At 45.1% G+C, this 27,353-nt stretch overlaps 1 protein-coding gene across 1 annotated transcript; it reads left to right on the plus strand.

The window, feature by feature from the left end:
• On the plus strand, positions 1–25,388 carry RHCG (Rh family C glycoprotein). Its single transcript, XM_066635301.1, has 10 exons — positions 1–196; positions 16,657–16,843; positions 17,015–17,165; positions 18,413–18,560; positions 19,502–19,668; positions 20,578–20,715; positions 21,641–21,777; positions 22,329–22,453; positions 24,662–24,735; positions 25,317–25,388. Exons 1-10 carry the CDS (start codon positions 7–9, stop codon positions 25,386–25,388), a joined length of 1,389 nt encoding a protein of 462 aa, XP_066491398.1. The 5' UTR covers positions 1–6.
• The last annotated feature ends 1,965 nt before the right edge of the window (positions 25,389–27,353 follow it).

Below are 27,353 nucleotides of genomic sequence, written 5' to 3' on the forward strand. Positions count from 1 at the left end.
ACTGTGATGGCGAGAAACACTGGCATGCGCTGGCGCCTTCCATTGATCTGCCTCATCTGGGAGGTGGCCATGATTGTCCTCTTTGGCGTCTTTGTGCGTTTTAACCCAGAGTCCGATGTGGCCGGCTGGGAACTGGAGAAGCGGATGAAGAACATCACCAGTGATGCTGAGAATGACTTCTATTTCCGATACCCGTGTGAGTAATGAGAACGCCAAGCTAGTCTTATAGATCTGTTTACTAATTGCTCTGGTGGTTGAATGCCTATCGGTTTGTGCACAAAATAGGGCCACCAACAGACAATGCAGTAGTAGATATATTTGTAAATTAAAAGACACCCCCCACAACTTAGCTTGATGCATACTGAATATGCTCAATGGCCTCCAGGAGCCATGGAATGCTGAGAGGTCAGTAGAAGGAGGGTAGGGCAGAGAGAGGACATTGAACCACTTAAGGTTCAACAGGGTTGAGGGGATGTAACATTTTGTTGCATGTCCCACATGTATCCTGCCCTTCCTTCAGGAAGCCAAAGGGACCCTCAGGAGGGTGGCTGGGCCCAACTGCAGGCAATGAGTGCGCACCCCTCTGAGAGATTGGGTACCACCCAGAACTCCACAGACAGGGGATGCCACCGCTACCACTCACCTCCCAGTAAGCTTGCACTTGACGCCCCCCCCCAAGTGGCACCCAGGTTAAATGCCCCTTGCACACCCTAGATATGTTCTTGGCTTAGGATAACTTATTATTACTTATATACCACTTTTAAACAAACAGTTCACAAAGTGGTTTGCAGAGAAAATCAAATAACTAAACGGCTGCTTGTCCCTAAAGGGCTCATGATCTAAAAAGATGCAGAAGAAATGCTTGCAGGCAGTAACTGCAAAAGACACTGCGCTGTGCTGAAAAGGGACAAGTATTCTCCCCTGTAAGAGAAGCACCACTTGAAAAAATGTCTCTTTGCTCAGTTTGTAGGGTAACCTGTTTGATTTGGTAATTATTTGAAGTAGGAGTGCCCCATCTTTTTCAGGTGACAGCAAAGGGTCATGCACAAGACATTACAATAAGACCATCAATCCACAAAATATCTTAAAATCAGAAACCACCCTACAAACCCAAAAAGGCAAGGAAACTGCAGTCGCAAAACACAGTGAAATCAGCTTCAGAACATCTTATGTGGGGATCAGGAGAGAGAGAGAGAGAGAGAGAGAGAGAGAGAGAGAGACTCTGGTACAAAAGCACTGTATAGTTCGTCTCCCTAAAAAATCTGTTAACAGATACAAGGACAGATTCTGCATATATGAGACAGGGATTTTAGCTCACCGTTAATTCATTGTCTGCTCTCTGGACAAGACTGAGGTCCTGACAAGGAATAAAGCCAAATGTTCAGCCCTTCTAGTCTGGAAAAGAAGTCCGTGTTCTCAGACTCTCAGGCAACATTTCAACATAGTTTTGCACAACAAAGGAATCTTGACTTACTCACAGCCACACAGAGAACACATATATAGCATTATATATGGAATGTTGATCTTGCCCTGGGTAATTCAAGGGAATCTGGGTACGCTATGCTGAAAGTTCTGTCTAAATAACTTTTGGCACAAAGCTGAGAAGGAGAGACAAATTTGGAGTGTGTGAAAAGGGAGCAATTTTGGGAGGCATCCCAAGAAGTCATCCGAAGTGCTTGGGGGTGACTTACTGATTTGTTTTGTCCTTTGTCTGATGGTAGCAATAGTGGCTGAGAATTGTTTTTTGGGGGACGGCCAAAAATCATGGCATTGATGGGAACCAGTCACTCAGAAGAGCTCCACCACTGCTGACATTACAGTGGCAGCAAAAACAGATTTCAAAGGAAAATAAAGGATTATATAAATAAAATGGGCTCTGGAAACCCTGAAAGCGTTCCAATACTTTCTCCGCTCCCGTCTCCATCGCCAGCGTATTCTAGCTCAGGGGCAGATAATCTGCTTTGCGTGAAGAGGTCCCAAGTTCAATCACTGGCAGCATGTCCAGGCAGGGCTGGGAAAGACCCCACCTGAAGCCTTGGAGAACCACTGCCTGCAGGAGCTGATCTAGATGGACCAAGAGTCTGCTTCAGTGTAGGACAGCTTCCTATGCTTGTGTTGATTGCCAGTATTGACTGTTGATTTTTCACAGTTGACAAAATCAATGGTTTTTCAACCATTTCACAAAATCAGTTGTTGATTTTTGGGTTCTGCTGTTTCCCCAAGGAGCTCAGGGCCGTGTGCAGAGTTCTTCTCCCTCTCTTTAGCATCACAACAACCTTTGAGGTAGGCTTGGCTGAGGGATAGTGGCTGGTCCAAGGCCACCTGGCTGAGCAGTAGGGTTGGCTCCTCCTTTCAGATGGCAGTTGAATGGGGGGGTGCTCACCGCTACATCCATTCACTTGTATATCTTCTCTCTTCTGATCATTCACTCGCCTTTACTGCTCCCCCTCCTGGATTGAAAAAGGGGAATGGAGTTGAAAAACAAGAGGGCTCTCCTCTCCTCCACATTTCCTGTTCTGATTCAGGAAGTGGGAGGAGCAGAAGCTTAGCAGGTAAGAGGGGAAGAACAGGGAAGAGGGGGGAGGGGAAGAACAACCCTACATATTGTATAGGATGGCAGGTTTTTCTCAAGGATTCTGTGGCTCTCCTGGTTGGTTTCTGTGGCTCCCCAGAGAGCTCACAGTTTGGGGACCACTGACTTAGACAAATGTAAAGCACAGAATCAGGCAGCAAAGAAAATAATCACACAACATGGAACCGGTACACTATCCTCATTTAGATATGAGGACTGAAGAACTGGGCACTGTTTTAAACCATTACCAGTGATTAGAAACCCATTCCTAATCAGGGGCAATTGCTGTCTGCCAAAACAAATGGCCAGGGTTTTATGGAAAGGGCATTCATGGAACTCATGGCAGAATGAGAGCATGCACCCATGTGATCTGGAGCCAATCAAATCATATTTCAGGTCAAAACAAAGGGAGTGAGTCAGAACAGGAGAGCAGGGATAAAGAGATGTCTGGTCTTCTAGCCAAACACAAAGGAATGTTAATCTCACCCCAAAATGAAAAATAAATTACATGAGAATAGGAAACAAGTGTGTGGCTTATTAAATCTTTGAACATCAAGAAATGTTCAAACTGAACATACAGGATGGAGACAGTCTCTAACTCATGTCGAGTACATTCCTGGTCCTATGGCAGCAGATTAAAGCTCCCTGCTCTAAGAGCGGAATAAGAACTATATTGTAACAACCCCATCACATTCATCTGTGGGTGTTTAATGATTAAACAAAGTCTGGCTTCACCCAGGATTTCTATTGCCATGAGATTGCGCAGCGAAAGCTTTCTGGGGACTGATAAAACTGGCCAATTCTCATCTCTGGTTTGTGTTTAATGAACTGAGGTGTTTTGTTTATGAAAACCAAGTGAAGAAATCCTGTTGTCCCCAACGCAGTGAGTCAGGGTTAATAAACCACCGATGCATCTCTGTCAAGGTCCTGAGTGATTGGGAAAGCCTGGGTGAGGGTAGCATAGCAGAACCATTGAAACTTCTTAGGTTTCTACAGAAGAAGGTCACGGATAAGGCAAGACACAGTGTGATGCTACACCCAGTTCAAGTCAGGGATTAATTGTCCAAATGACAAGTCCTGTTATGTGCATAAGCTCTTGGCAAAGGTCCACTATCGTCTTTGATTCTCTTCCTCCAGGGTGGAGTGAGGCTCTTGCATTGTCATCAGCCTTGGTGGGTCTTTGTTTGTTGCTACTTGTCAGAAATGCAGACTCCTCTTTAAGCCAGCTTTGATAGTTCCTGCATGTGCTTGAACTACACTCCCCAGTGGAGAGAGCTGATACAAGTGGTGTCAGAGGGTGGCCAGGTTAGGCACTGGTTCAGGGCCATGTTCATCACAGAGCCCACTGACCAGGCCAATGACTGAAACCTTAGGACTGGAGGGGGTGGTAGTGGCCAATATGGGAGAGGGACAGGAAAAAAAGTGTCTTGTGCAGCTCAGTTTTGTCCCAGTTTCCAGGACAACTGTCTGTAGTAATGAATTGACTATTCCTGGCTCTGCCATGAGCATGAGAGACAGGCAATTCATTACAACAGACAGGTGCCCTAGAAACAGCTGCAGAATCTGAAAGAGTCTTCAGGAAGCCAAAAGTGACATCACAAGAGGAAGAAGACCATAGAAAAAACCATAGTGGTCAGTGTGCCATGAGAAGAAAAATGTTGAGAATTGATGGTCTAGAGCAGGGGTGCCCAAACCCCGGCCCTGGGGCCACTTGCGGCCCTCGAGGCCACTCAGTGCGGCCCTCAGAGAGCCCCCTGTCTCCAATGAGCCTCTGGCCCTCCAGAGATTTGTTGGAGTCCACACTGGCCCGACACAACTGATCTCAGCATGAGAGCGACTGTTTGACCTCTCATGTGAGCTGTGGGATGAGGGCTTCCTCCACTGCTTGCTGTTATCTGTGATGCAGTAGCGGCAGCAAAGGAAAGGCCATCCTTGCTTTGTCCGAGGCCTTTTATAGGCCTTGAGCTATTGCAAGACCTTCATTCATTCATATAAGTTCATCTTTAATATATTCATTTATTTAAACTTATGTAAATTTATTCAAATTTTAAATGTAAATTAATTCCTTTTTTCCCCTGGCCCCCGAAACAGTGTCAGAGAGATGATGTGGCCCTCCTGCCAAAAACTTTGGACACCCCTGGCTAGAGCAACTGTGCCGAACTTACAACTGCTGTGTCCAGAAAAAGCCATCCCCGTTCTAAGCAGCGCTTACCATTCCATTGTGCTACTCCCAACCAGCCCGCTCAATCTCTACAGAGCGATGCTCTGGGCAGTTGCATCTGTAGCCCACTGCTCCAGCAAGATTTGTGCCTGGATTTCAGGGCAGACACATCGGAAGCTGGTCAAGAGCAACTTTGAATACATGGGCTCCTTGTATGAAAGGAGGACATACAAGAGATGGCAGCCCTTTCTTGTCCACATGTCTTGAAAGATCATATTATTTGTTTAACTTTATTTAATTTGGGGGGGGGCATTATACCTTGTACTTCTCACAAGCTGGGGTACAAAGCAGCTTACAAAATTAAAAGAAAACCGTAGATAGCACTTGGACCACAAAGATGCAGGTTCAAATCCCTGCTCAGTAGGGCCTTTTCAAGACCTTGCACCTGAGACAGCATGCCAAATGTTCCTTCATAAGAACGTCTTCATTGCTCCTTCATTAGAAGCAGACTACCTCAGAATGCCAGATGCAGGGGAGGGCGCCAGGATGCAGGTTGTGTCCTGCTGTCCTTGCTTCCTGAGGCATCTGATGGGCCACTGTGAGATACAGGAAGCTGGACTGGATGGACCTTTGGCCTGATCCAGCGGGACTCTTCTTATGTTATCATTAGCACAACTGTCTGTAGTAATGGTCTGTCCCTATTGCTTGGGGAAATCTCTCTCCAGGGGGCCTTACCTGACACCTTCACTGTTGTCTTTTTGGGAGAAAGCAAGAACCCTTCTATTATCCCAAGCCTTCTAAATACTTTTTTAAAACTGCTCTTTTTAATCTACTGTTTTAATTGCTGCTTTATGAGAGCCAGGATGGTATAGTGGTTCAAGCGTTGGACATACCTGGAAGATCCAGCTTCAAATCCCCACTCAGCCATGAGGTTTCCTGGGTGACTTTGGGCCAGTCACTATTTCTCCGCCTAACCTACTTCACAGGGTTGTTGTGCGGACAAAATGTGGGAAAGAACTATGCTTGGAGGAAGGGTGGTATAAAAATAAATGAATGATAGTGTGATTTTAATGTTATTGTGTTGCAGTCGAGATAAGATGGCCGACCAGGTGCAGGCTTCTCTAAAGAGCTCTATGTGATTTTAGCTGTTGTTTACTAATGTGGGGCCTTTTTTCCCCCCATATCAGCTGTTTCGATACTGGATCCACTTTTTATGTTTTTATGGCTGAGAGCTTTTCATATGTTTTCTTTTGAAGCCTGGATGGTTGTGGATTGTTAACTGGGTAAACAGAGCTGTTTTGCGTCTTGGATTGGTCATTATGTCTTTGCTCGCTGGGAGTGCCTTTCCAGAAAGAGGTAAGAAGAGATTTCGGAAAAGTCCCATCAAGTCGGAGGAGGGTGTTTATAAAAGGTCGAAGCAATTGAGGATTGAAGAATTTCTACCATCTCCTTCTGCCGGTACACATATCCCTTTGAAGGCCTCGGCATGTATAACTAATGATATTCCTGTTGTGTCGGGTAGCCCTCCTCCCCAGAAAATCAAACGGTCTCTGCCTATATACAAGAGGAAGAAAATAAGAACAAACCCTTCGGCTAGAGACAAAAAATGCTTACAAATGGTACTACTCACCCAACAACTAAGTGAGGCTTGTTTGATATCCAGTCACACCCTCTTGTATATTCTTGGTCGTATGAATTCGATTGAAACATCAATTGGCTCTCTAACCCAGACTTTGGCTGTCTCTAACAAAAGATCTCACAGGTTTGGAAATGAAGAAATACCAGGAGTAACGTGTTTAACCCCCTCTTCAGAAGCTGAGGAAGACAAAGTGAAGTTGATTTTACAGCAAAACTGTGTTTTGCTTTCTATTCCTGTATCAGACTCTGCTTGGTGGAGGAGTAAGCGGTTGATAATTAGAGCTATATCTCAACTGCTGAAGGTATCTATTCATCCCTCGGAATTAACAAGCTATCATTTTTTGCCCTCTTGTCGTGGATATAAGAGATTGTCTCTAACTTTTAAAACTAGAAGGATTCCAGGGCTGCTTTTATGAGCTGCTGAGAGCCTGAAGGACAGATTTCAAATTTTAGTACATAGAATGTTTCAAAACTTGCACATTTGCCCCCTTTGTATAAATAAGGGAAGGCAGACTGTTAATATAAGGTCTAGGACTAATGATTATTATTCTCTGGCTGATTCTCAGTCTCCACCAGTTGAGAAATCGACTGGGCAATCTTTGGGTGAGGAGGATTCAGTTTATTTACAGGCCAGATTAACAAACCTACTCAAAAATTTTTCCACCAGTCAGGCAGTTCCTGGGATAGAGTTGGAACTGGGAAGTGAAATGGATCTTGATTCAGCTTCCCTCCCCAAGAGCCCTGTGGTGTCTGATGCTGCTGTTCGTCCTGTTCTTATGGATATGGAGTTAGAGCTGGGTGAGTCCAACCCGCAGTCCAACAGTATTTTTACTCATCCCCCATTGCTAAGGTCAGAGTTTTGTAGGTCACCAGTGCAACACATTCCAGAAACCTTTTTTGTTACAGACTCTCATTCTGATGAATTAATTGCGTTCCCAACAACTCATAAGCAAATTACATCTTGTAGTCCGTCAGTCAACTTGGCCTCTCCCAAACCAGGTGGAACCTTGTTTTCTGCTGCGATGAAAGAGGTAACACAAAAAGTGTTGCTGAAGTCAACTTCCAATAGGAATCCCGTCAAAATGATGCTACAAGTTGATCGGGAATCTTCATCACAGCCTATTCTATCTCCATCTAATTCCTTGGTAGAGGCAGAGTTTGACCTTCAATGACTCTCTGTTTTATCCTGGAATATTGCAGTTTGGCAGAATAAGACTTATGATCAGGATTTTTTGAAATTTCTTTCATCTTTTCATCTTCTTTGTCTGCAGGAGACCTGGACACTTGATGCTGTTCCCATGTTGTTGCAAGGGTACAGCTCCTTTTTGCTTCCTGCCCTTAAGTCGCATGTAAAAGGAAGAGCAAGAGGAGGTCTAGCTATTATGGTTTCTGTCAAATTGGATGTGGTGGCAGAAGTTATTTATCGGTCCAAAAGCAACTGTATTTTATCTGTTTTGTTGATAGGCAATTGGGGCTTTGAGTTAAATGCATTGGTTTGCCTTAATGTATATTGTCCACCTAATAATATTGGGAGTGTTACCTCCTTCTGGGAAGAACTGGAGGAGGTTATATATTATTGTGAATCGCAATACCCAAATGCCACTATAATTTTATGTGGTGATTTTAGTTCTAGAGTGGGTTCGGGTATTAGTAGAAAGTATTTTGATCATAATGAAGCTTTTTTATCTGATCACTCCTCCTTAGATAGGGTGGCTAATACACAAGGTAGAAGGTTAGTTGAGTTAATGTCATCTTTTCAGTTAACATGCCTTCAGGGCAGTTTTTTGGATAATTCAAAGGGTTATTTCACTTTCTTAAAAAACAGTAGGGCAGCAAGTGTCATTGATTATATTTTTTGTTCCACCAGGTTATTATCTTTTAAGCTGAACTATGACATCTTAGATCGTCCTGATAGTGATCATTTACCAGTCTGTCTCTCTATATCTACAGAAATCCCTCAGCTGCCTTCTCTTTCCACTGATTGAGCTGAGAGGACTATTGTTGTGGGGAAACGATTGAAATGGTCCCCCACTATTGATTTATCAATCAGGGAATTATTAAACAGTCCTAATTTTGTGGCTTTGCATAGGGACGTAGTTAAAGGAGATATGGATCCTATTGAAGGTCTTAACTATAATGTCTCAAAGTTAAGACCTTTATTAGTTCAGAAGTCACGGGAACCTGGTTCTGCCTGTTACCGGAGTAGCTGGTTTGATAAGGAATGTAGATTGACCAAAAAACATCTGACGTGATTGATTAGGAAGTTAAGACAAACTCGGCTAGCCTCAGACTTAGATGCTTTGACCCAATGTCGTTCAACTTATAAGGAACTTCTGAAACAAAAAAAGAGTGTATATATGTCAGCTGAGTGGAAGGAATTGGGGAAGGCTGTCATGGAAAAGAACGAAAAAACGTTTTGGTCTTTAATTTCACCTCCCAACCCGGGTCTTAGCTGTAAAATGAACGACTGTATTGCTGCCGGTACATGGTGTTCCTATTTTAGTAATATATTTGACAGTGACACCAATGCTAGGCAAAATAATGTTAGCAATAGTCAGTCGCTTTTGGCATTAACACCGGAATGGCCCCAAGCCACGGAACAGGAAGTTGGTGAACTTATAGATGCTTTAGTAACAGGAAAAGCACCTGGTGAGGACCTGATTCCTCCTGAGGTGTATAAGACCAATATTGAATGGTGGGCCCCTTTCCTTGCCAAATTATTTACTTACATTAATGCCACAGGATTTTTCCCGAAAGGCTGGAGGCAGAGTATTATTTTTCCAGTTTATAAAAAAGGGGATAATTCCAACCCCCAGAATTATCGCCCAATCAGTTTACTGGATATCAGTTCTAAGGTTTACTGTCATTATCTCCTTCTGAAGTTGGTTAAGTGGGTTGAGGAAAATGATATTTTGCATCAAGAACAAGCTGGGTTTAGGAAAGGCCATAGTACAGTGGACCAAATCTTTGTCCTTCATCATTTAATCTGTAAATATACAAGTAGGCCATTTAAATGGCTCTTTGCAGCATTTATAGATTTTTCTTCTGCATTTGATACAGTCCCTAGGGATCGTCTATGGCTGGGGTCGGCAACCTGCCATTCTGGAGCCGCAAGCGGCTCTTTCAGCCTTTTGCTGTGGCTCCTTGCGGGGCCAACCTGTCTGGGGGGGAGGGGCTCACCCCTCCCGCGACGCAGCCGACGTTCACCAGCCTGAGCGCACGAGTGCAGCTCCCACGCGTCCTGCGGCTGCGCCTCATAGGAGCTCCTGCCCAAAGAGCCCGCACCGAGCCCCCGCTGCCACCGCACGTTCCCTCCTGCCTGAGCCGCAGTGCAAAAGCAAGCAATTGGGTGCAGCTGCTCTGTCCTCCTCCCAAGCTCAGAGCACAATCCTGTGTGTGTCTCCTCAGAAGTAAGTCCCATTGTGCTTACTCCCAGGAAAGTGTGCACAGGATTACAGCCTTCAAGCTCCCTACTCAGCATTCCCCCCCCCCATCGCTCACTCACACTCTCACTGCTCCATTTCCTTCACTTGGAAACTTGAAAGGGGTTTGGAGACCCCTGCACCAGATGGTATTCTGTATATGTTTGTATACTATATGTGTAACATACTGTATATGTAGCACCAAAGCATATTCATTGTTGGGAAGTAATCACTGTTAGTATGCCTTTTATTTTATGCAGTTTTGAACTCTTAGCTTGTTTGTTCAGGAGCACTTTTGTGAACAGTGTTCAGTAGTACTAAGTGGTCTTGTTCAGAGGTAGTATTGTGTGTAACGGCATTTACAAAAGTACAGAAGTAAATGACTGTAAAGAATGACAGTATCCTTCACAAGCAGTTCACCTGTGCACAATCTAAAACAGTTGCTCTCCAGCTGTGGGTCTGGACCTGATTTTTAGTGGGACCTGTAAGAGGGGAGTATATTATATAACTGGGACCTATAAGAGGGGAGCGCAAACTATATATGCAGTGTTATCTTCATTTTAGATGTCAAAAGGGTTTTGTGGCTCCCAAGATTTTCTTTTTTCCGGAAAATGGGTCCAAATGGCTCTTTGAGTGTTTAAGGTTGCCGACCCCTGGTCTATGGGATAAGCTTGCTGGGACTAATATTGATAGGAGGTTGCTGCTTTTAATGCAGGAATTATATACTAACACCACCTTGAGGGTAAGGATAAGTGCAGATGGTAGGAAATTTGTTCTACCAAAGGTGTTAGACAAGGGTGTTTGTTGGCCCCACTTCTTTTCAATCTTTATATTAACAACATTGTAAATGTTCTAACTCATGCAGATAATTCCCCCCCCCCTCAATTGGAAATCATAAGATTGCAACCCTCATTTATGCAGACGACATTGTTTTATTATCTTTGAATAGGAAAGGGCTTAAGAGAATCCTAAATAAGCTGCAAGATTTCAGTGATTCAGAGCAATTGAAGGTGAATTACGCCAAATCCAAAATAGTGGTTTTTGGCAAGCATTCACCAAAATTTAATTGGACTTTGGGTGATCGCAAGATTGAATAATAATAATAATAATAAAACTTTATTTTTATCCCGCCCTTCTCCCAAAAAGGGACCCAGGGCGGCTGGGCGGTTGAACAAGTTCCTGTCTTTAAATATTTGGGTGTATTCTTCGACGAAAGAAACAGCTGGAAATTCCAACTTCAGAACGTTAAAACATTCGCACAAAAATCAATTTATGCCTTATTAAAATTTTTCCATTCTAGAGGAGGCAACTTGGTAATTCCAGCTTGAACGGTTTTCTCGGGGAGAGTAATTTCCCAAATGTTATATGGTATAGAGATCTGGGGTATTAAACAGAACAACATATATATTCCCAAAGTTGCTCAAAATAAATTTTTGAGGCACATTTTGGCTGTTCCACCATCTACTCCTGCAGCTTTTCTTAGAATGGAGACAGGTATTGTATCTATAAAGGCCAGGGCTGCCATAGCTATAATTTCTTATTACAAGAGAGTCCTGGACATGCCGGAAAATCGTCTTCCTAAACTTTGTTTGGCCGAGCAGTGGAGAAGAGGAGGCTGGGCCACTCTGGGGCAAATGCTCCTAAAATCTAAAGCTCTTTCTACTGACATTTTTGTCTTTTCTGAAATAAAACAAATGCTGAGGGAATGGATGTTTAAATTGGATAATGATCAGGACTTAGTTATAGTAAGATCTTCAAATTTTTCCCAGTTGTACTATTCCCTGAAACCAAGTCACTCAAGAGTGCAATATTTATATTCACTTACCTTTGCCTCCTTGAGAAAGGCGTTCACTGAACTGCGTTTTCAAACTATGCCAACTGCAGTTCTAGATGGCAGATATATGTCCATTCCCAGGCATTTGAAGCTTTGTATTTGCCCAGCAGAACAGATTGAAGATATTGTACATTACCTGCTTCATTGTCAGCTTTATCAAAATCCTAGGGTAAGATTTTTGGAGCCTATTTTGGCTACCCTTCAAGGGGAGAACACACTTACGAAATTGTATTGGTTACTTTCCGATTGTGACCCATCGGTCACCTATAGTGTGGTGTTGTTTGCTAAAGCTGCCAGAACTATTCGTGCCAACTACCTGGGGGAAATAGCGGTAGATTGTAAAGGAGATTCCTTAATATGATGGGTGTAGTTGCCTTTTGTGCTTGATTTTGACCTAATTTTATCATTTTATCATTGTTTGTATCTTGATGTATTTTTGGATTTACATGTTTTATCTTATTGTGATGGCTATTAGCTAATACAATAAACAAACTTTGACTTTTGTTATTGTGTTTGTTTTGTTTTTGCAAACCGTCCTGCAAGTGGGGTACAGAATTTCACAAAACAAAAATAATAATTGCTTATGGATGGAGAAGGCTAGAAACATAACAAATGGTTTGCTTCATAGAACTTTTAAGTGAGTTGGTGAAGAACTGGGAAGTGAGATGATAAGAACATAAGAATAACCCCACTGGATCAGGCCATAGGCCCATCTAGTCCAGCCTCCTGTATCTCACAGCGGCCCACCAAATGCCCCAGGGAGCACACCAGATAACAAGAGACCTGCATCCTGGTGCCCTTCCTTGCATTGGCATTCTGACATAGCCCATTTCTAAAATCAGGAGGTTGCACATACACATCATGGCAAAAAACCCATAATGGATTTTTCCTCCAGAAACTTGTCCAATCCCCTTTTAAAGGCATCCAGGCCAGATGCCGTCACCACATCCTGTGGCAAGGGGTTCCACAGACCAACCACATGCTGAGTAAAGAAATATTTTCTTTTGTCAGTCCTAACTCTTCCAACACTCAATTTTAGCAGATGTCCTCTGGTTCTGGTGTTATGTGAGAGTATAAAGAGCATCTTTCTATCCACTCTGTCCATCCCCTGCATAATTTTGTATGTCTCAGTCATGTTCCCCCTCAGGCACCTCTTTTCTAGGCTGAAGAGCCCCACATGCTGTAGCCTTTCCTCATAAGGAAGGTGCCCCAGCCCCGTAATCATTGTAGTCACTCTTTTTTGCACCTTTTCCATTTACACTATGTCCTTTTTGAGATGTGGCAACCAGAACTGGACACAATACTCCAGGTGTGGCCTTACCATCAATTTGTACTACGGCATTATAATATTAGCCGTTTTGTTCTCAATACCTTTTCTAATGATCCCAAGCATATAATTGGCCTTCTTTACTGCCGCCACACATTGGGTCGACATTTTCATCGACCTGTCCACCACCACCCCAAGATCTCTCCTGATCTGTCACAGACAGCTCAGAACCCATTAGCCTATATCTAAAGTTTTGATTTTTTTCCCCAATGTGCATGACTTTGCACTTACTTACATTGAAAGACATCTGCCATTTTGCTACCCATTCTGCCAGTTTGGAGAGATCCTTCTGGAGCTCCTCACAATCACTTCTGGTCTTCACCACTCCGAAAAGTTTGGTGTTGTCTGCAAACTTAGCCACCTCACTGCTCACCCCTGTCTCCAGGTCATTTATGAAGAGGTTGAAAAGCACCGGTCCCAGGACAGATTGGGCACACCGCTTTTCACTTCTCTCCATTGTGAAAATTGCCCATTGACACCCACTCTCTGTTTCCTAGTCTTCAGCCAGGTCTCAATCCAGGAGAGGACCTGCCCTCTAATTCCCTGACTGTGAAGTTTTTTTATTAGCCTTTGGTGAGGGACTGTGTCAAACGCCTTCTGAAAGTCCAGATATATAATGTCCATGGGTTCTCCCGCATCCACATGCCTGTTGACCTTTTCAAAGAATTCTAAAAGTTTTGTGAGGTAAGACTTACCCTTACAGAAGCCATGCTGATTCTCCCTCAGCAAGGCCTGTTTGTCTATGTGTTTTGAGATTCTATCTTTGATGAGGCATTCCACCATCTTACCCAGTATAGATGTTAGGCTGACCAGCCTATAGTTTCCCGGGTCCCCCCTCTTTCCCTTTTTAAAGATAGGCGTGACATTTGCTATCCTCCAATCCTCTGGCACTGGGGCCATTTTGAGGGACAAGTTGCATATTTTAGTCAAGAGATCAGCAACTTCATTCTTCAGTTCCTTAATAACTCTTGGGTGGATGCCATCCAGGCCTGGTGACTTATTAATCTTTATCAATGAGGTCTGAAACATCTTCTCTTTCAACCTCTATCTGACTTAATTCCTCGGTCTGGAGGGGCTGTTTGGGCAGCAGTATCTGCCCAAGGTCTTCTGCCGTGAAGACAGATGCAAAGAACTCATTTAATTTCACTGCCATCTCTAAGTCTCCTTTTATCTCCCCTTTCCCTCCCTCACCATCCAGAGGGCCAACCGCTTCTCTGGCGGGTTTCCTGCTTCTAACATATTTGAAGAAGCTTTTATTATTCCCCTTAATGTTGCTGGCCATGCGTTCCTCATAGTCTCGCTTGGCCTCCTGTATCACCTTCTAACATTTCTTTTGCCACAGTTTATGTTCCTTTTTATTCTCCTCATTAGGGCAAGACTTCCATTTACGGAAGGAAGCTTCCTTGCCCTTCACAGCCTCTCTAACTTGGCTCATTAGCCATGCGGGCACCCTCCTGGACTTAGTCGAGCCCTTCTTCCTTTGCGGTATACACTTTTGGTGGGCCTCTATTACTGTTGTTTTAAGCAGCCTCCATGCACTCTGGAGAGACTGGACTCTTTTTACCTTCCCGTTCAACCTCCTTCTAACCAGCCTCCTCATTTGAGGGAAGTCCGCTCGTCGGAAGTCAAGGGTTTTTGTGAGAGATTTGCCCAGTATTCTTCCCCAGACGTGCACGTCGAAACGGATCACAGCATGATGCTTTCTGATTGTTCTATAAGTCCAAATAACCATGGATGGGGGATTCCCAAGCAAGCAATGGAGGAAGCATCACTGGCTCCTCTTATTCACCTGCCTAAGGACCTCCTGGACCACGAATGACTGCCAAGTTTCTGTTTTGTCATTGGGGCTGATTTCTGTCTTGGTAAAAGGACCCAAGGCAATGTTGGTTGGAGATTTAGGGCCCAATCCTATCCAACTTTCCAGCACTGGTGCAACCGCAATGCTGTTCCAGGGTAAGGGAACAAATGTTCCCATACCTTGTGGAGGCCTCTGTGACTGCCTCCCCACCCCAAGATGCAGTGCACCCCCCTGCGTGCTGGGGTGCCTGGGGTGCACTGGCACTGGAAAATTGGATAGGTTTGGGCCCTTATATGCTTGTTTTGCCATGAAGACAGAAGGGCCCCTGGGGAAAGAGTTGCAAATTGCTACCCAGTGATATCTAGTGTAGCACAAATGCCCAACTTATGAATTTTAAGTCTTTTTAAGCATCATCATCATCATCATCTTCAGGATTTTACATCTTCTGCATTTCTTCAGTTGAATTAGCACTCTATGGCCAGTGGCACTTGGAGTCTGCCGACTTCAACTGAATCCACAGTATGTATTCTTGCAAGAAAAGGCTTCTACCTCTAAATCTAGATTAGTGGGCACACTTCAGTCTTGCAGGATCCTTGTTTTATGCAAGAATCCCAAGGTCCACTAACCCGATCCAAGTGCAAAATAAAGGGTGGTAGCTGATATGTAGTTAGAATCAGGAAATGTTGAGGTCCACATGTTCAACTGAGGAATTGGTTTCCAACTGAGCTCACAGTCCTGTCACACACAAATCCACTGGATTTGGGGGGAGGGAAGTCTTCTACTTTTTGCAATAACCAGCTGGAGAATCTAGAATCATAGAATAGCAGGATCCACATCCAGCCTCTGCTTGAAAATCTCCAATGAGGGAGAGCCACAATTACACAAGGGAGGCTGATCCGACACCATGTGGCTCTACTGCAAATCATCCAGAGATCTCTCAATTGGTCTACAGTGGTTCCCAAAGTATGCATTGCTACCCCTTAGGGCACAAGTGTGCACTCACAGGGGCGCAACAGGATGTAGATCTGTGACCCATCCTACCTGGTCTCCTGGGCCAGTGGTTCTCACACATTTAGCACCGGGACCCACTTTTTATCTGTCAGAATCTGTCAGGACCCACCGAAAGTGATGTCATGGCCACAAGTGGCATCATTGAGCAGGAAAATTTTTAACAATTGTAGACTGCAATTCTGCCCACACATACCCAGGGGTAAGTCCCATTTACTATCATGGTTAAAAGCATATACATAAGTAGCCTGTTGAAAGTATAGAGCCGTAACATTTCCCCAGATGCAGTCACATGCCACGGTAGCATCACGTCTAATATATTAAAAATAAAATACTGAAATGAATGGGGACTCACCTGAAATTGGCTCATGACCCACCTAGTGGATCCTGACCCACAGTTTGAGAAACACTGTCCTAGGCACCAACATCTTGCATCTCACAAAATCTTGCAAGACCCAGGATGGCAGTGCCTGGATTTTGTGAGATTTGGGTGCCACTATCTTGGACCTCACAAAATCTCATGAAATTTGGTTGCTGCCATCTTGGATCTTGCAAGATCTTGTGCTGCTATCTTGGACCTCACAAGATTTCTCAGGATCCAAGATGGCAGGACCTGCCTGAGCCAGGGCGAAGAGGCTGAGGAGGCAGGAGCGCTGTGACCCCAGTAATTTTGGGAACCACTGGTCTATAGTATAAATACTGTGCATTATTAGTCTAGAACAGGGGTGGCAGAAGGTACTGTCATAATGACAGTATTGAGTAACAAACATTCATGAGTGTGCTAGTCCTCAAGGTGAAGTAAGTCAGTTGCTACACATGCAAATAGATATGAGCTTGAAAATGAACATTCATGGATAAATGTTTGTGAGTGAATCTCCTTCCTTCTCTCGATGCAGCGTTTGAAGATGTGCATGTGATGATTTTTGTGGGCTTTGGATTCCTCATGACATTCCTTCAACGCTATGGCTTTGGAGCAGTGGGGTTCAACTTCCTCCTTGCCGCTTTTGGGATCCAGTGGGCTCTCCTGATGCAAGGCTGGTTGCATACATTTGAGAATGGAAAAATACTCATTGGAGTTGAAAGGTAAAAGCAGTTTTCAGCAATTTTCAACCACTGTGCTCCGAACTCCCTTTGGCACGCCTGCAGAACATTGTAGCGCACCAGTTGAAATGCATTGATTTAAGGGATATAGTTTTTGCAGTGCATTGATGTTTCGCTTGTGCTCTCTCCTCTTCCTCCTCCTCTTCCCGTCAGCCTGATTGGCGCAGATTTCTGCGTAGGATCTGTTTGCATCGCCTTTGGTGCCCTCCTGGGTAAAGTCAGCCCTGTGCAGCTCCTCATCATGACTTTGTTCCAGGTGACTCTCTTCTCTGTGAATGAATACATCTTGCTGGATCTGCTACACGTAAGTAAAAAAAATAATGAAATAACCCAGTCGCCATGTAGCCAAGTGGCCCAGCGTCTACCTGTTTACTTGTCATCTTTCCCTTCCTTTAAGGACCTTGGGCTAGCCTGAGAGAGAGTGACTTGGCTTCAGGTTGGCTTTTTAGCTTCGTGGCTGAGCAAGGGTCTGAAGGCAGGACTGCCTTCTGCGGAATGAGATTGCACGAGTGGGACATGCCTGATTTATTGTGCAGAAAAGGCCCAAGAGGCAAAAAAGATTCCTCTGATCATCAAATGGAGAATTGGATAAAATGGTGGCTGAAGGGCTGAAATAGACAAGGGAGCTTAAAACAGATTTGCCAAAATACAAGTTGTCAGGACAGCTTTGGCTTCAATGGAAGCCAAAGCACTAGAACAGTGTTTCTCAAACTGTGGGTCGGGACCCACTAGGTGGTCATGAGCCAATTTCAGGTGGATCCCCATTCATTTCAATGTTTTATTTTTAATATATTAGACTTATTGCATTTGGGGACATGTTACAGACCTGTTCTTTTAACAAGCTGCTATATATATTCTTCTAACAATGATAGTAAATAGAACTTACTTCTGGATAAGTGTAGGTAGGATTGCAGCCAAGGATTGTAAAAATTTTTCCTGCCTGATGATGTCACTTCTGGTCATGACATCACTTCCGGTGGGTCCTGACAGATTCTCATTCTAAAAAGTGGGTCCCAGTGTTCACTGTGTGAGAACCACTGCATTAGGAGGTCTCCTGTATTGGCTAAATGCCTGTTCATTTCATTTTTGTTCTCCTTACTAGATTGCTAGAGTTAGAGAGCTGGTTAGGGTCATGGCTAAGAGGCTGAGCTGCAAACTGAGACTTGCCCAGTTTGACCCTCGTCTTGACAGTGAACTCATTTGGTGGTAACAGGTCTCTCTCTCTCAGTCTTCCCCATCAGCAAAATGGGGATAATTACTTACTTACCTTACAAAGTTGTTGCCAGGATTACATCAAAATAATACATGCTTTGCACAATCAGAAAGCACTTTACAAATCCTGTGTATTTCTGTTGCTGTCGGAGTGCATTGATAGCAGAAAGGACACATTTAGCATTGCATCTGATTTGACCCCCTTAAGTAAAGACACCAGGGATTGAGCCTGGGGACCTTCTGCATGCCAAACCGTGTGCCCTACTGTTGAGCTACAGTCCCTGCTAGAGATGTCCTACTGTTGCACCCTGTGACCCTCTCTTTTCTGTCCCTCTCCAGGTTAAGGATGCTGGTGGATCCATGACTATCCACACCTTTGGAGCTTATTTTGGGCTAGTGGTGACTGCCATCTTGTACCGACCTAACCTGGAACAGACCAAGGACAAGCAAGAGTCCATCTACCACGCAGACCTTTTCTCTATGATAGGTGAGTTTGTCTCTGGTTGTGTGGCTTCTCTGGGTCTGGTCAGGATTAGTGGAGGTAATGGGGCTTCAGTTGCTAATGAGAAGAATGTCCCTTCATCCTATTCAAAGGATCTTGAGCCAGATTCAGATTAATGTCCTGGAACTGAAAAAACACTCTTCCTCTTGTTGGCTCACGTGAACTGGTGTGGTTGGGGCCACGTATTCTATTCAACCCCTAAAAGCACAGAAGCCAATGGCTCTCACAGAGTTTGTGCATCCTGAGACCCAATCCCAAGTTCCTAGCCCTAGTGTACACACACACACACACACACACACACACACACACACACACACACACACACACACACACACACACAAATTTTGTAAGTTTGTACATTTAAATGTGTATATTTATATATAACTTTGTTAATTCATATATATAATCTACCAATAAACAACTGAAAAATAATTTTAAAAGAAATAAGTTTTCGTCTTGAAAAAAAAGTTTAAACATCTTGGGGTGGCCACTTGGACACCCCCCTGCAGCCTGTCACCTGGGACTGCGGGCCCCCAGCCTCCCTCTTCATATGCTACTGCAAACACACATCAACTCAGCACCACGGAGGTCTTAAGATTTTAGTGTCTCTGTAAAAGAAATTGGATTAGTGGACATTGTAATCTGATGCTGTGGTTTGTTTTATTGGAAGCAGGACTCCTTATTCCTTTCCGTTTCTTGAGAGCTTTTTGCATTGTTCAAAACAGGACAGCAAGGCACACCTCCCTTCCTTGCCCTTCCCAGAGAAAAGCACAAGCTTAGCAAGTCCAGATAACCTTGATCTGTATTTTTAAATATGGATTTATTGTATTAGCTTCCATGGGCTCATTTAATGAGGAAAGGCAGAGTGTAAATCCCTAGAATGCTGTAAGGAAGGAATAAACCAGCAGCTTCATTCCCTGTCCCAGGCACCCTGTTCCTATGGATGTACTGGCCCAGTTTCAACTCAGCCATTTCTGATCATGGGGACGCTCAGCACCGAGCTGCCATCAACACCTACTGCTCCCTGGCAGCCTGTGTCCTCACCACTTTTGCCTTCTCCAGTCTGCTGCAGAAGAAAGGAAAGCTGAGTATGGTGAGCAAAGGCTGGTGGTCTTCCTATCACCCTCTGCTGGCAGGGGTTGCACGACACACACGCAGAGTGCAGGCCTCCTCTGCTGGGGATGTAGTTGAATTTCATGGGTCTTGGAAGTCCTATGGAGGCACATAAGTATACTTCCCCCAGGCAAGAAGTAACGTTAAGGAGCTGCAGAAACATGTTTATGTTGAAATGAAGATCTCCAGAATTCTTTGGTTCTTAAACTGTGATCCAAGGTCCACCCCCGCCCCCCACAGTGCACTTTTAGATAGTCCTGAGACAATAATGGAAGTCATAAAGAATATATGGAAGAATGTAACAGTTTCTCTGTGAATGCTGGAGAGGCAAGCCACTGTTCAATGTATATTTTAAAACTAGCACTGGAAAAAAGCAGCTTGCCTCTTTAGTCTTAGCGAAAGTGGCTGCAATGGAAACTTCCAGAATGGAAAGATGATAATTGGAACCAAGTGGGCAGAAGTACCTTCTGGTTTGGTGGTGAGTCACCAACTTTCCTTTGGTAGACCTTTAGAGCTTCACAGCTGAATCCTATCCACACTTTCCTGGGAGTAAGCCCCATTGACTCTAATGGGACTTACTTCTGACTAGACATGCATAGGACTGGGCTGTCAGCTGGTTAATTAAATTGCTGGGTAGGTCATCCCACACTTCATGTGTTATCACCAACATGGCCCCAGTCTCAGCCTTGAAACACAGTACCCAGAACTGGTACACTGGCAGGCACCAGAACAACAGGCAATGAGAGGCGCCCACTTGTCCTCTGTGGGTCCTGCTCTCAGGCAGGACAGGATGCTGGGAGTTTTGCTTTCTTTTTAAAAGTTTAAGCTGTGCTTGATGTGGGGTTCTTTAGGAAAGATAAGTATTGAAAGGAGCCTGATGTTTGCACAGGTCCACATCCAGAACGCCACGCTGGCGGGAGGCGTGGCCGTCGGGACTGCCGCAGAGATGATGCTGCCTCCATACGGCTCCCTCATTGTTGGTTTTTGCTGTGGCATCGTCTCTACTGTCGGGTTTGTCTACATCATGGTAAGGTCCAAACTGCACAAAAATGTAGGTGGCCACGTTGGTTCGTGAGACAAAGATCCAGATCAGAGTCGAAGAACATCTTTTGCTCAGGGCCGACTCACAGGGGCAAAGGCTTTTTCCAAACCCCAGATCTGGCCTGCAGGCTGTGGTTTGGAGAATGCTGATGTAGTACTTTTAGAACGTGCAAAGTACTTTCCATATATTATAGAATCCTCACAACAACCCTGTAAGGCAGGCAAGTATTATTATCCTCATATTGCAGCTGTGGCAGAGTGACTTGCCTAAAGCCATCTAGTAAGAATTCATGGCGGAGGTGATGTGGGGAAGTCCTGATTCACAGCTTGGTCTCTTAACCACTGATGCTCCGGGCGACTGTGGTTTGTTTGACTGGAAAAGGCAACAGCAATGGACGCTGAAGCCATGTGCTCTTCTCTCCCCTTTTTCTTCCTCCCCTTGTGGTTACCAACCAAACTCAGAAGTTACAGTTTGGTTTACAAACCAATTTAAGAAATCAGATCTCGACTTTATATCCTGGTTTTAAACCATGGTTAAATCACAAGTCTTGGATCTGTGCCTGGATCCGTGCCTGGATGACTGGGTCACAGGTTTGCACCAAGGACTGTGCAGGCTCGGTGCTCATTCGCACTGTCCTCTAAGGCTGAAATGCTATTTCCTTGGAAGTTAGTCCCGCTGAACTAAGCAAGCCTTACTGTTGGGCAGACAGGCATCAGATTGTTCTATAACAAGCCACAGGTTTTTGGATCATCTGAAATGGCCCACGCTGCCTCTGTACATGATGGTAATTCCATTTAGCTGTCCTGATTAATGGCCACTGTCAGATTTTTCTTCCTTGAATTTCTCTAGTATGAGAATGGCTTAGAGAGAAGATGGATGTGAGTGACCCCGTCTTCTTATTTCCTGCTAGCCTCTTCTGGAGTCCAAGCTGCATATCCAGGACACTTGTGGTATTCACAACCTGCACGCCATGCCAGGGTTAATCGGGGGCATTGTGGGGGCCATCACGGCTGCTTGTGCAACTGAAGAAGTCTACGGAGCGGAAGGGTGAGATGCTCTGCAGCACATCTGAGGGGTGGTCTTTATGATGGGGGGCAGAATTTTAGACTCAATGGATCCTCAGGTTGTGAACCTGATGCTTCAGGGCAGTGTTTCTCAAACTGTGGGTCAGAACTCGATATCTGGTGGGTCCCGCAGAGCCTCCAATGAAAACGTGGGTGGTGGAAAGTTCAGATAACTAATTGCCTCGAGCCCTAAGGCTATTCAAAAATCAGAGAGCTGATAACTGCCCTCCAAAGAGCTGAGCTCCTGCAGTTTGCAAGACAGCTACAAATTGCCCTGCAAACAGCTGAGCTCCTGAGGTTTGCAAGGAGCTGACCTTCTGCAGTTTGCAAGGCTGTGTAAATACAGAGGGGAAAAGGTTTGAGCGTCTTTTTTCTGGTGTGTTTTTGTCCAAGTCCATCAGTGACAGGTGGTGTGAACAGGTGAAGGCTGGGCCACGTCACTAAGCCCCTCCAGACTTGTGGCTACTCATTAGGGCTATCTCACTATGAGAAATAGGTTTAGTTTTTTTATCCCTTTCTCTCCTTTCCCGACAGGCTCATCCGTGCCTTTGGTTTTACTGGCGAGTATAGCAATAGGACGCCGAGTGTACAAGGGGGATTCCAGGCAGCGGGCATTGCTGTGTCATTAGCAATGGCCTTGGCAGGAGGGGCCGTTGTAGGTGAGTATCTGGGAAATGTCTGGAGGAAGACAACAAGCCGGGTTCAGGTCACCTTTGTGGTAGGCAGACATCTTGACAGCCACTAAACCGTCACACACAAGAAGACTGTCTCAAAATTCCAGTTCCAAATGGAACCACTTTTCCATTCTAAGCAGGATTTCACCACAGAGATAGAGCAATGCCAGCCTGCACCCATAAAGAGAGCCACAACCGATGTGGCTTTTCATTTTTACCAGCAATCTAGACCAGCCATTTTCAACCACTGTGCCGTGGCACACTGGTGTGCTGTGAGTGGTCTACAGGTGTGCCAGAGGAATTTGGGGGCAAGTCATTTATTAATAGGGCCAATGGGAGATGTGAGCCCCCACTGGCAGCATGGTGTGCCGTGTCAATTGTCAACAATCTGGTGGTGCGCGTTGACCATTTTAGTGCCTTGTCAGTGTGCCGTGAGATGGAAAAGGTTGACAATCACTGATCTAGGCTGTGTTTAAGTCATTTCTTGCTTCCACCATCTGCCAGACCTCTCCAGACAGGAGAACCTCTTTGGCACTGTGATTGTGTGAATGGCCATTAAATGCCAGCAAGCCTAAACCAAGGAATTTGGCAGGCCCCTTAGATTTGCAGCACTGGGCAGTTCACGGGGAGAGGAACTGATGACATGATGCTTGTTGCTCCACCGCGCTCTCTCCATGAACATGGCAGAAAGGGGAACTGGAACCAGTCAGTCCAGAGGGATCAGGTGACCAGCAGAGCTAATAGTGGCCTTACTATTTAAACTCTCCTGGGCTTGGCTCCCCAGTCTGAGCAATTTGTTACATTGAGTTGCCTGGCTTGTCTTGTGCCTCTGTCCACGCTGGTCTCTGAGACTGTCCGGAGTCAGCTTGGGTGAGGCCAGAACAGTCTAACCTGGACTTGCTTTAGCCTTAACCCAACACCTTTCCACTTCTGTTCTAGCCAGTTACTGGGGGCTGCCCACAACTTTAGCCATGTGGTTGTATGTGGTTGTGATGCTTCGCTGGTGCCACCTTGTGGCACTGTGGAGTATGGTTAAAGCTGAAATGAGCAACGCTATTTCTTTACTTGATTAAGAATGTCCTCTGTTGTTGCAGTCAGGACACAGACTCTCAAGGAGTTCCTCTTCTCGTTATTGAGCAGTTCCTCCAGTTGAGGTGTGTACACTCAGCCAAAGTGTATATTTAAAGGTCAAACAACATGTTAGAGTTCTGTGATTGGATCCCCCCCCCCCATTCTTTGCTTCTTGTAAAGGCATGTTGGGATCCCTGATTTGGATTGGGACCACAGCATTGTAAGAGAGGAGAGGGACTAGCCCTTCCCCACTGTTGCTGCTCCCATTCAAGTCATCCCCAAGCAGTTATTAGCTGCAGAAGCTCTGATGCAAGTGCCCCCCTTCAGCCAATATCAGGTTCACTGGGAGTGATTTAAGCCAGGGAATCAGCACAGAGGAAGGGTTGGAACTGCCCACCCCCACACCACAGCCCTGATGGGGGGGCTGCCCAGTGGCTGCTTTTACAAGAGGATGACACTGGGGGTTCCAATTATGGAAGCCCAATGCACAAGACAGAGTTTAATACTAACTCGTCAGTTCACTTGGGACAAGCTTGGAAGGCAGGGTCTTCAGTCTTGAGTGGAACATGCATTCTTAGCGGACATTCTGTGGCACATTAGCCTGGGTACTTATTTTCTTTGTGGAGGGGTAATTCATCAACACAACGGACCAACATACAAAGCAGGAACATGTGGAGAATGGAAGTTGCACAGTGGACACCCACTTCCTACAGGTGCCACAGAGGACAGGGTCTCAGGCCACTGGACAGTACGCTGCCCCCTAGAGTTCTGCAGGCAGCATTGCACCCATATTCCAACAGTTTAAATATGTATTTTTTAAACTAACAAATATACAATAATTTTTTCTTTTAAAAAAAAAAAGAAAAAAAGAAAAATAAAATATTAAACTAAACACTTGAAACCCAAGTGCCTGAGTATTAAACCACTTATTTGGAACCAGTTACCAATTTTTGTGTTTATGCAGTTTGGTTTTGCTTTCAGTTTCTGGTCACAGGAAAACAAAACAAACCAAAACCCCCATTGTGCAGTTTTTTATTCAAGTTTTGGTTTGGTTTGGCACCCACACGTGTTCAATGCTGGAAGGGTAACTCTGGACTGAGCTCTTGACTCCCTTTCCTCCAGGTGGCATTTTGAAGCTGCCCTTCTTTGGCGACCCCACAGATGAAAACTGTTTTGAGGACAATGTCTATTGGTTGGTGAGTTGCTTTAGACCTGTAGGATCAGAGTCTTTGCACCATGACGTCAGCAAGCACCTGAGGGATCACGATCCCTGATGTGCTAGGTTTCCATTTGCAGAGATAATTTTTCCTTGGGGGCGCACCATGGCAAGAAGTTGAGGGCTTTAACCATCCCCTCACCACCAGTCCTTACCCTGATTGCCTTACAGCTGTTATTTCTGAAGGAAAGTGTTGACTTTCTGTCTCTGGAGCATATTTTCTCTGCCTCCACCCATTTTTCCTCTTTCTGTTGTCTCCCCTTTTGTCAATATCTAGAATGTAAGCCCCTCTTCTCGCTCAAACTACCATTGTCCATAGATGGTTTAATAACAGTAATAATAATGATGTTCAGACAAACCATTGGTTTGGACTTTAGGGACAGAAGAGTACAGCCATTCTGTACAGTCATTCAGCCACAAGATGGTGCTGTTGCCCTGTCATATGAACATTGCATTTTCCTATGTGGCTTTCCTGCCTGTGTCCCTCCTTGACATCATCACAATCATATTAAGGGTGGAGGGACAATGTGGCCTGATAGACCTTTTGCTATACTTATGAAGGTGCCTGAGGATGAAGAGAGCGGCCAGTACTGTATGCACAATGCCAACATTAAGCCTGTGGCTGACTCCTAAACCCACCTGAGCAAACACAAAGGTAAGATGGGTCTATTGCCAAGTTCTAGAGCAGCTGTGGTCCATTGTGTTTATGCCAGGCCAAGCATGCATTGCAATTAAGCCCAAGCGTGTGTCACTGCCTGCATTTCCTCCTCCCTCCTCTGTTGGTGCTCTTATATCTGCTCTCTGAATTGCAAGCTCTTTGGGGCAGGCACCTCTCCCTTCACACTTTCATATGGCGTATGTATGTGTCATGTGTTGATTACAAATGAATGTAATAGCACAGGTGGCATATTTATGCTATATATTTGCACCTGGATGACCTCTCCCTCTCCACCATCTTTTTAATATGCCCTATACTCTGGAGTGGGTGGAGCATCCAATAGTGACTTCTTTATTCCACTCTTTTCCCCCAGTAAGCTCAAGGTAGCATATAGGATTTCCTCCACTTCTTTATCTTCTGCCCAACCCTGTGAGGCACTTTAGACTGAGACTGTAATGACGCAATCCTATCCAGAGCCAAACTGCGCCCACACAGGCTCTGTTGCATCCCATGGGTCAGCTGGGGTCCAGGAAGCAGCAGAGATATAAGACATTTTTTTTTGCCTCCTTTACTGCTCCCTGAGCCCCAATGGGTCAACTTGGATCTACACCTGCAGTTTTGCTGGCATAAATCTGGCAGGTCCAAGGAGGCACATTGGGCCAGGAGTATAGGATCCTGCAGATGTCACTGCTGCCCAGAGCAGTCCCTGGCCTACCCCCAGCCTAGCCCAGTCTCTGCCCTTATCTTCCCCTGAACCACTCCCTCCACCAGTTTACCTGTTCCACTGGAGGTTCAGGCTTTCCAGGTCTTGTACCGTTGGTTGCATTGTGGAGCAGCTTGTGTGATTGCAGTGCTGGCCTTCTGTTGTCAGATTGCAAGAATCCTCAACAGTGACCTCTCACCTGGAACCTACTCTTGCCCTGTAGATTCACACTTGCTGTCACACTTGCTATTTTGCAACCAGATGAATCATCTTACTGCCCTGTTCCTTTGAACAGTCACCTTCAGGTCTAACTGTGTGACGATAAGGAGTATATAGGAAATATTATGTTCTGGTGTGAGTTTGACAGGAGCTTTGCACACCTGGATTTACCTCCTTCATCCTGGGAAGAGGGATGTTGTCATGGTAAGGGGGAAAGGAAGAGGTGAGCTTCTTTCAATGAGAAATGAGGTGTGTCTTGGAGACTTGTATCATTTCAACATCAAAGCCATCTTGCTCTAAGAATCTGCGGGGCCTTGTGTTACACCAGAAAGTCAAGGCATTTTTGCACTCCATGTGGCTGCAAGATGGTCTCCCCTTCTGGCACACTTTACAACTTTGGTTGTAAAACAGCATTGCTGACCTTCAGTAGAGTTGCCAGGTTAGATGCATACGAAGATCTCTGAGGTGGGACCCAGTGATAACACATTTTCAATGCTTGAAAAATGGAGAGGAGAGGAAATCTGGTATAGGAGAAGGGCCCAGTGGTCAAAGAGCAGAGGTCAGCATTAACAGGGTGGAGCCAAACCAGAAAGGGTCTGAGCCCAGTGATAAGGGGGTGGAACCCAGCAGTAGTTCCCAAATTACTTGAGGTTGGGACTGTCCACCAGAGAGAGAAGAAAAATGACCTTTGCTGACTGTCCACCAGAGAGAGAAGAAAAAGATAGAGAGACGTCTTGACAAACCGGCATCTTTGGTCTTCAGGCCATCCTCTGAATCAACAGGAAGTGCTCTCAATGCTACTGACAGGCTTCTCTGCTTCCCTTGTAGGACACCCCAGACAACCAGACATAGAAGCATCCTCTCCACCTTGAATTCTCTTGGATGGTTCTCAGTCTCCTTTGACCCTTCTTGGCCCCCCCCCCAGAGAGGTACACGCTTTTCTTCAAAACAAGGCCCCGAAGCCATTATTCATCTGAACACAGTGATCATTGATGGGCAAATTTGTGGCCTTATTTTT

Source organism: Tiliqua scincoides, chromosome 8, assembly GCF_035046505.1.
Source record: "Tiliqua scincoides isolate rTilSci1 chromosome 8, rTilSci1.hap2, whole genome shotgun sequence".
Lineage (NCBI taxonomy): Eukaryota > Metazoa > Chordata > Lepidosauria > Squamata > Scincidae > Tiliqua > Tiliqua scincoides.

Excerpts from the sequence above, each read along its gene's own strand:
- RHCG (XM_066635301.1), top strand. The coding sequence starts at position 7 with ATGGCGAGAAACACTGGCATGCGCTGGCGCCTTCCATTGATCTGCCTC. Across the intron at positions 19,669-20,577 it reads AGAAAGGAAAGCTGAGTATG|GTCCACATCCAGAACGCCAC; the intron begins GTGAGCAAAGGC and ends ATGTTTGCACAG. Across the intron at positions 20,716-21,640 it reads TCGGGTTTGTCTACATCATG|CCTCTTCTGGAGTCCAAGCT; the intron begins GTAAGGTCCAAA and ends ATTTCCTGCTAG.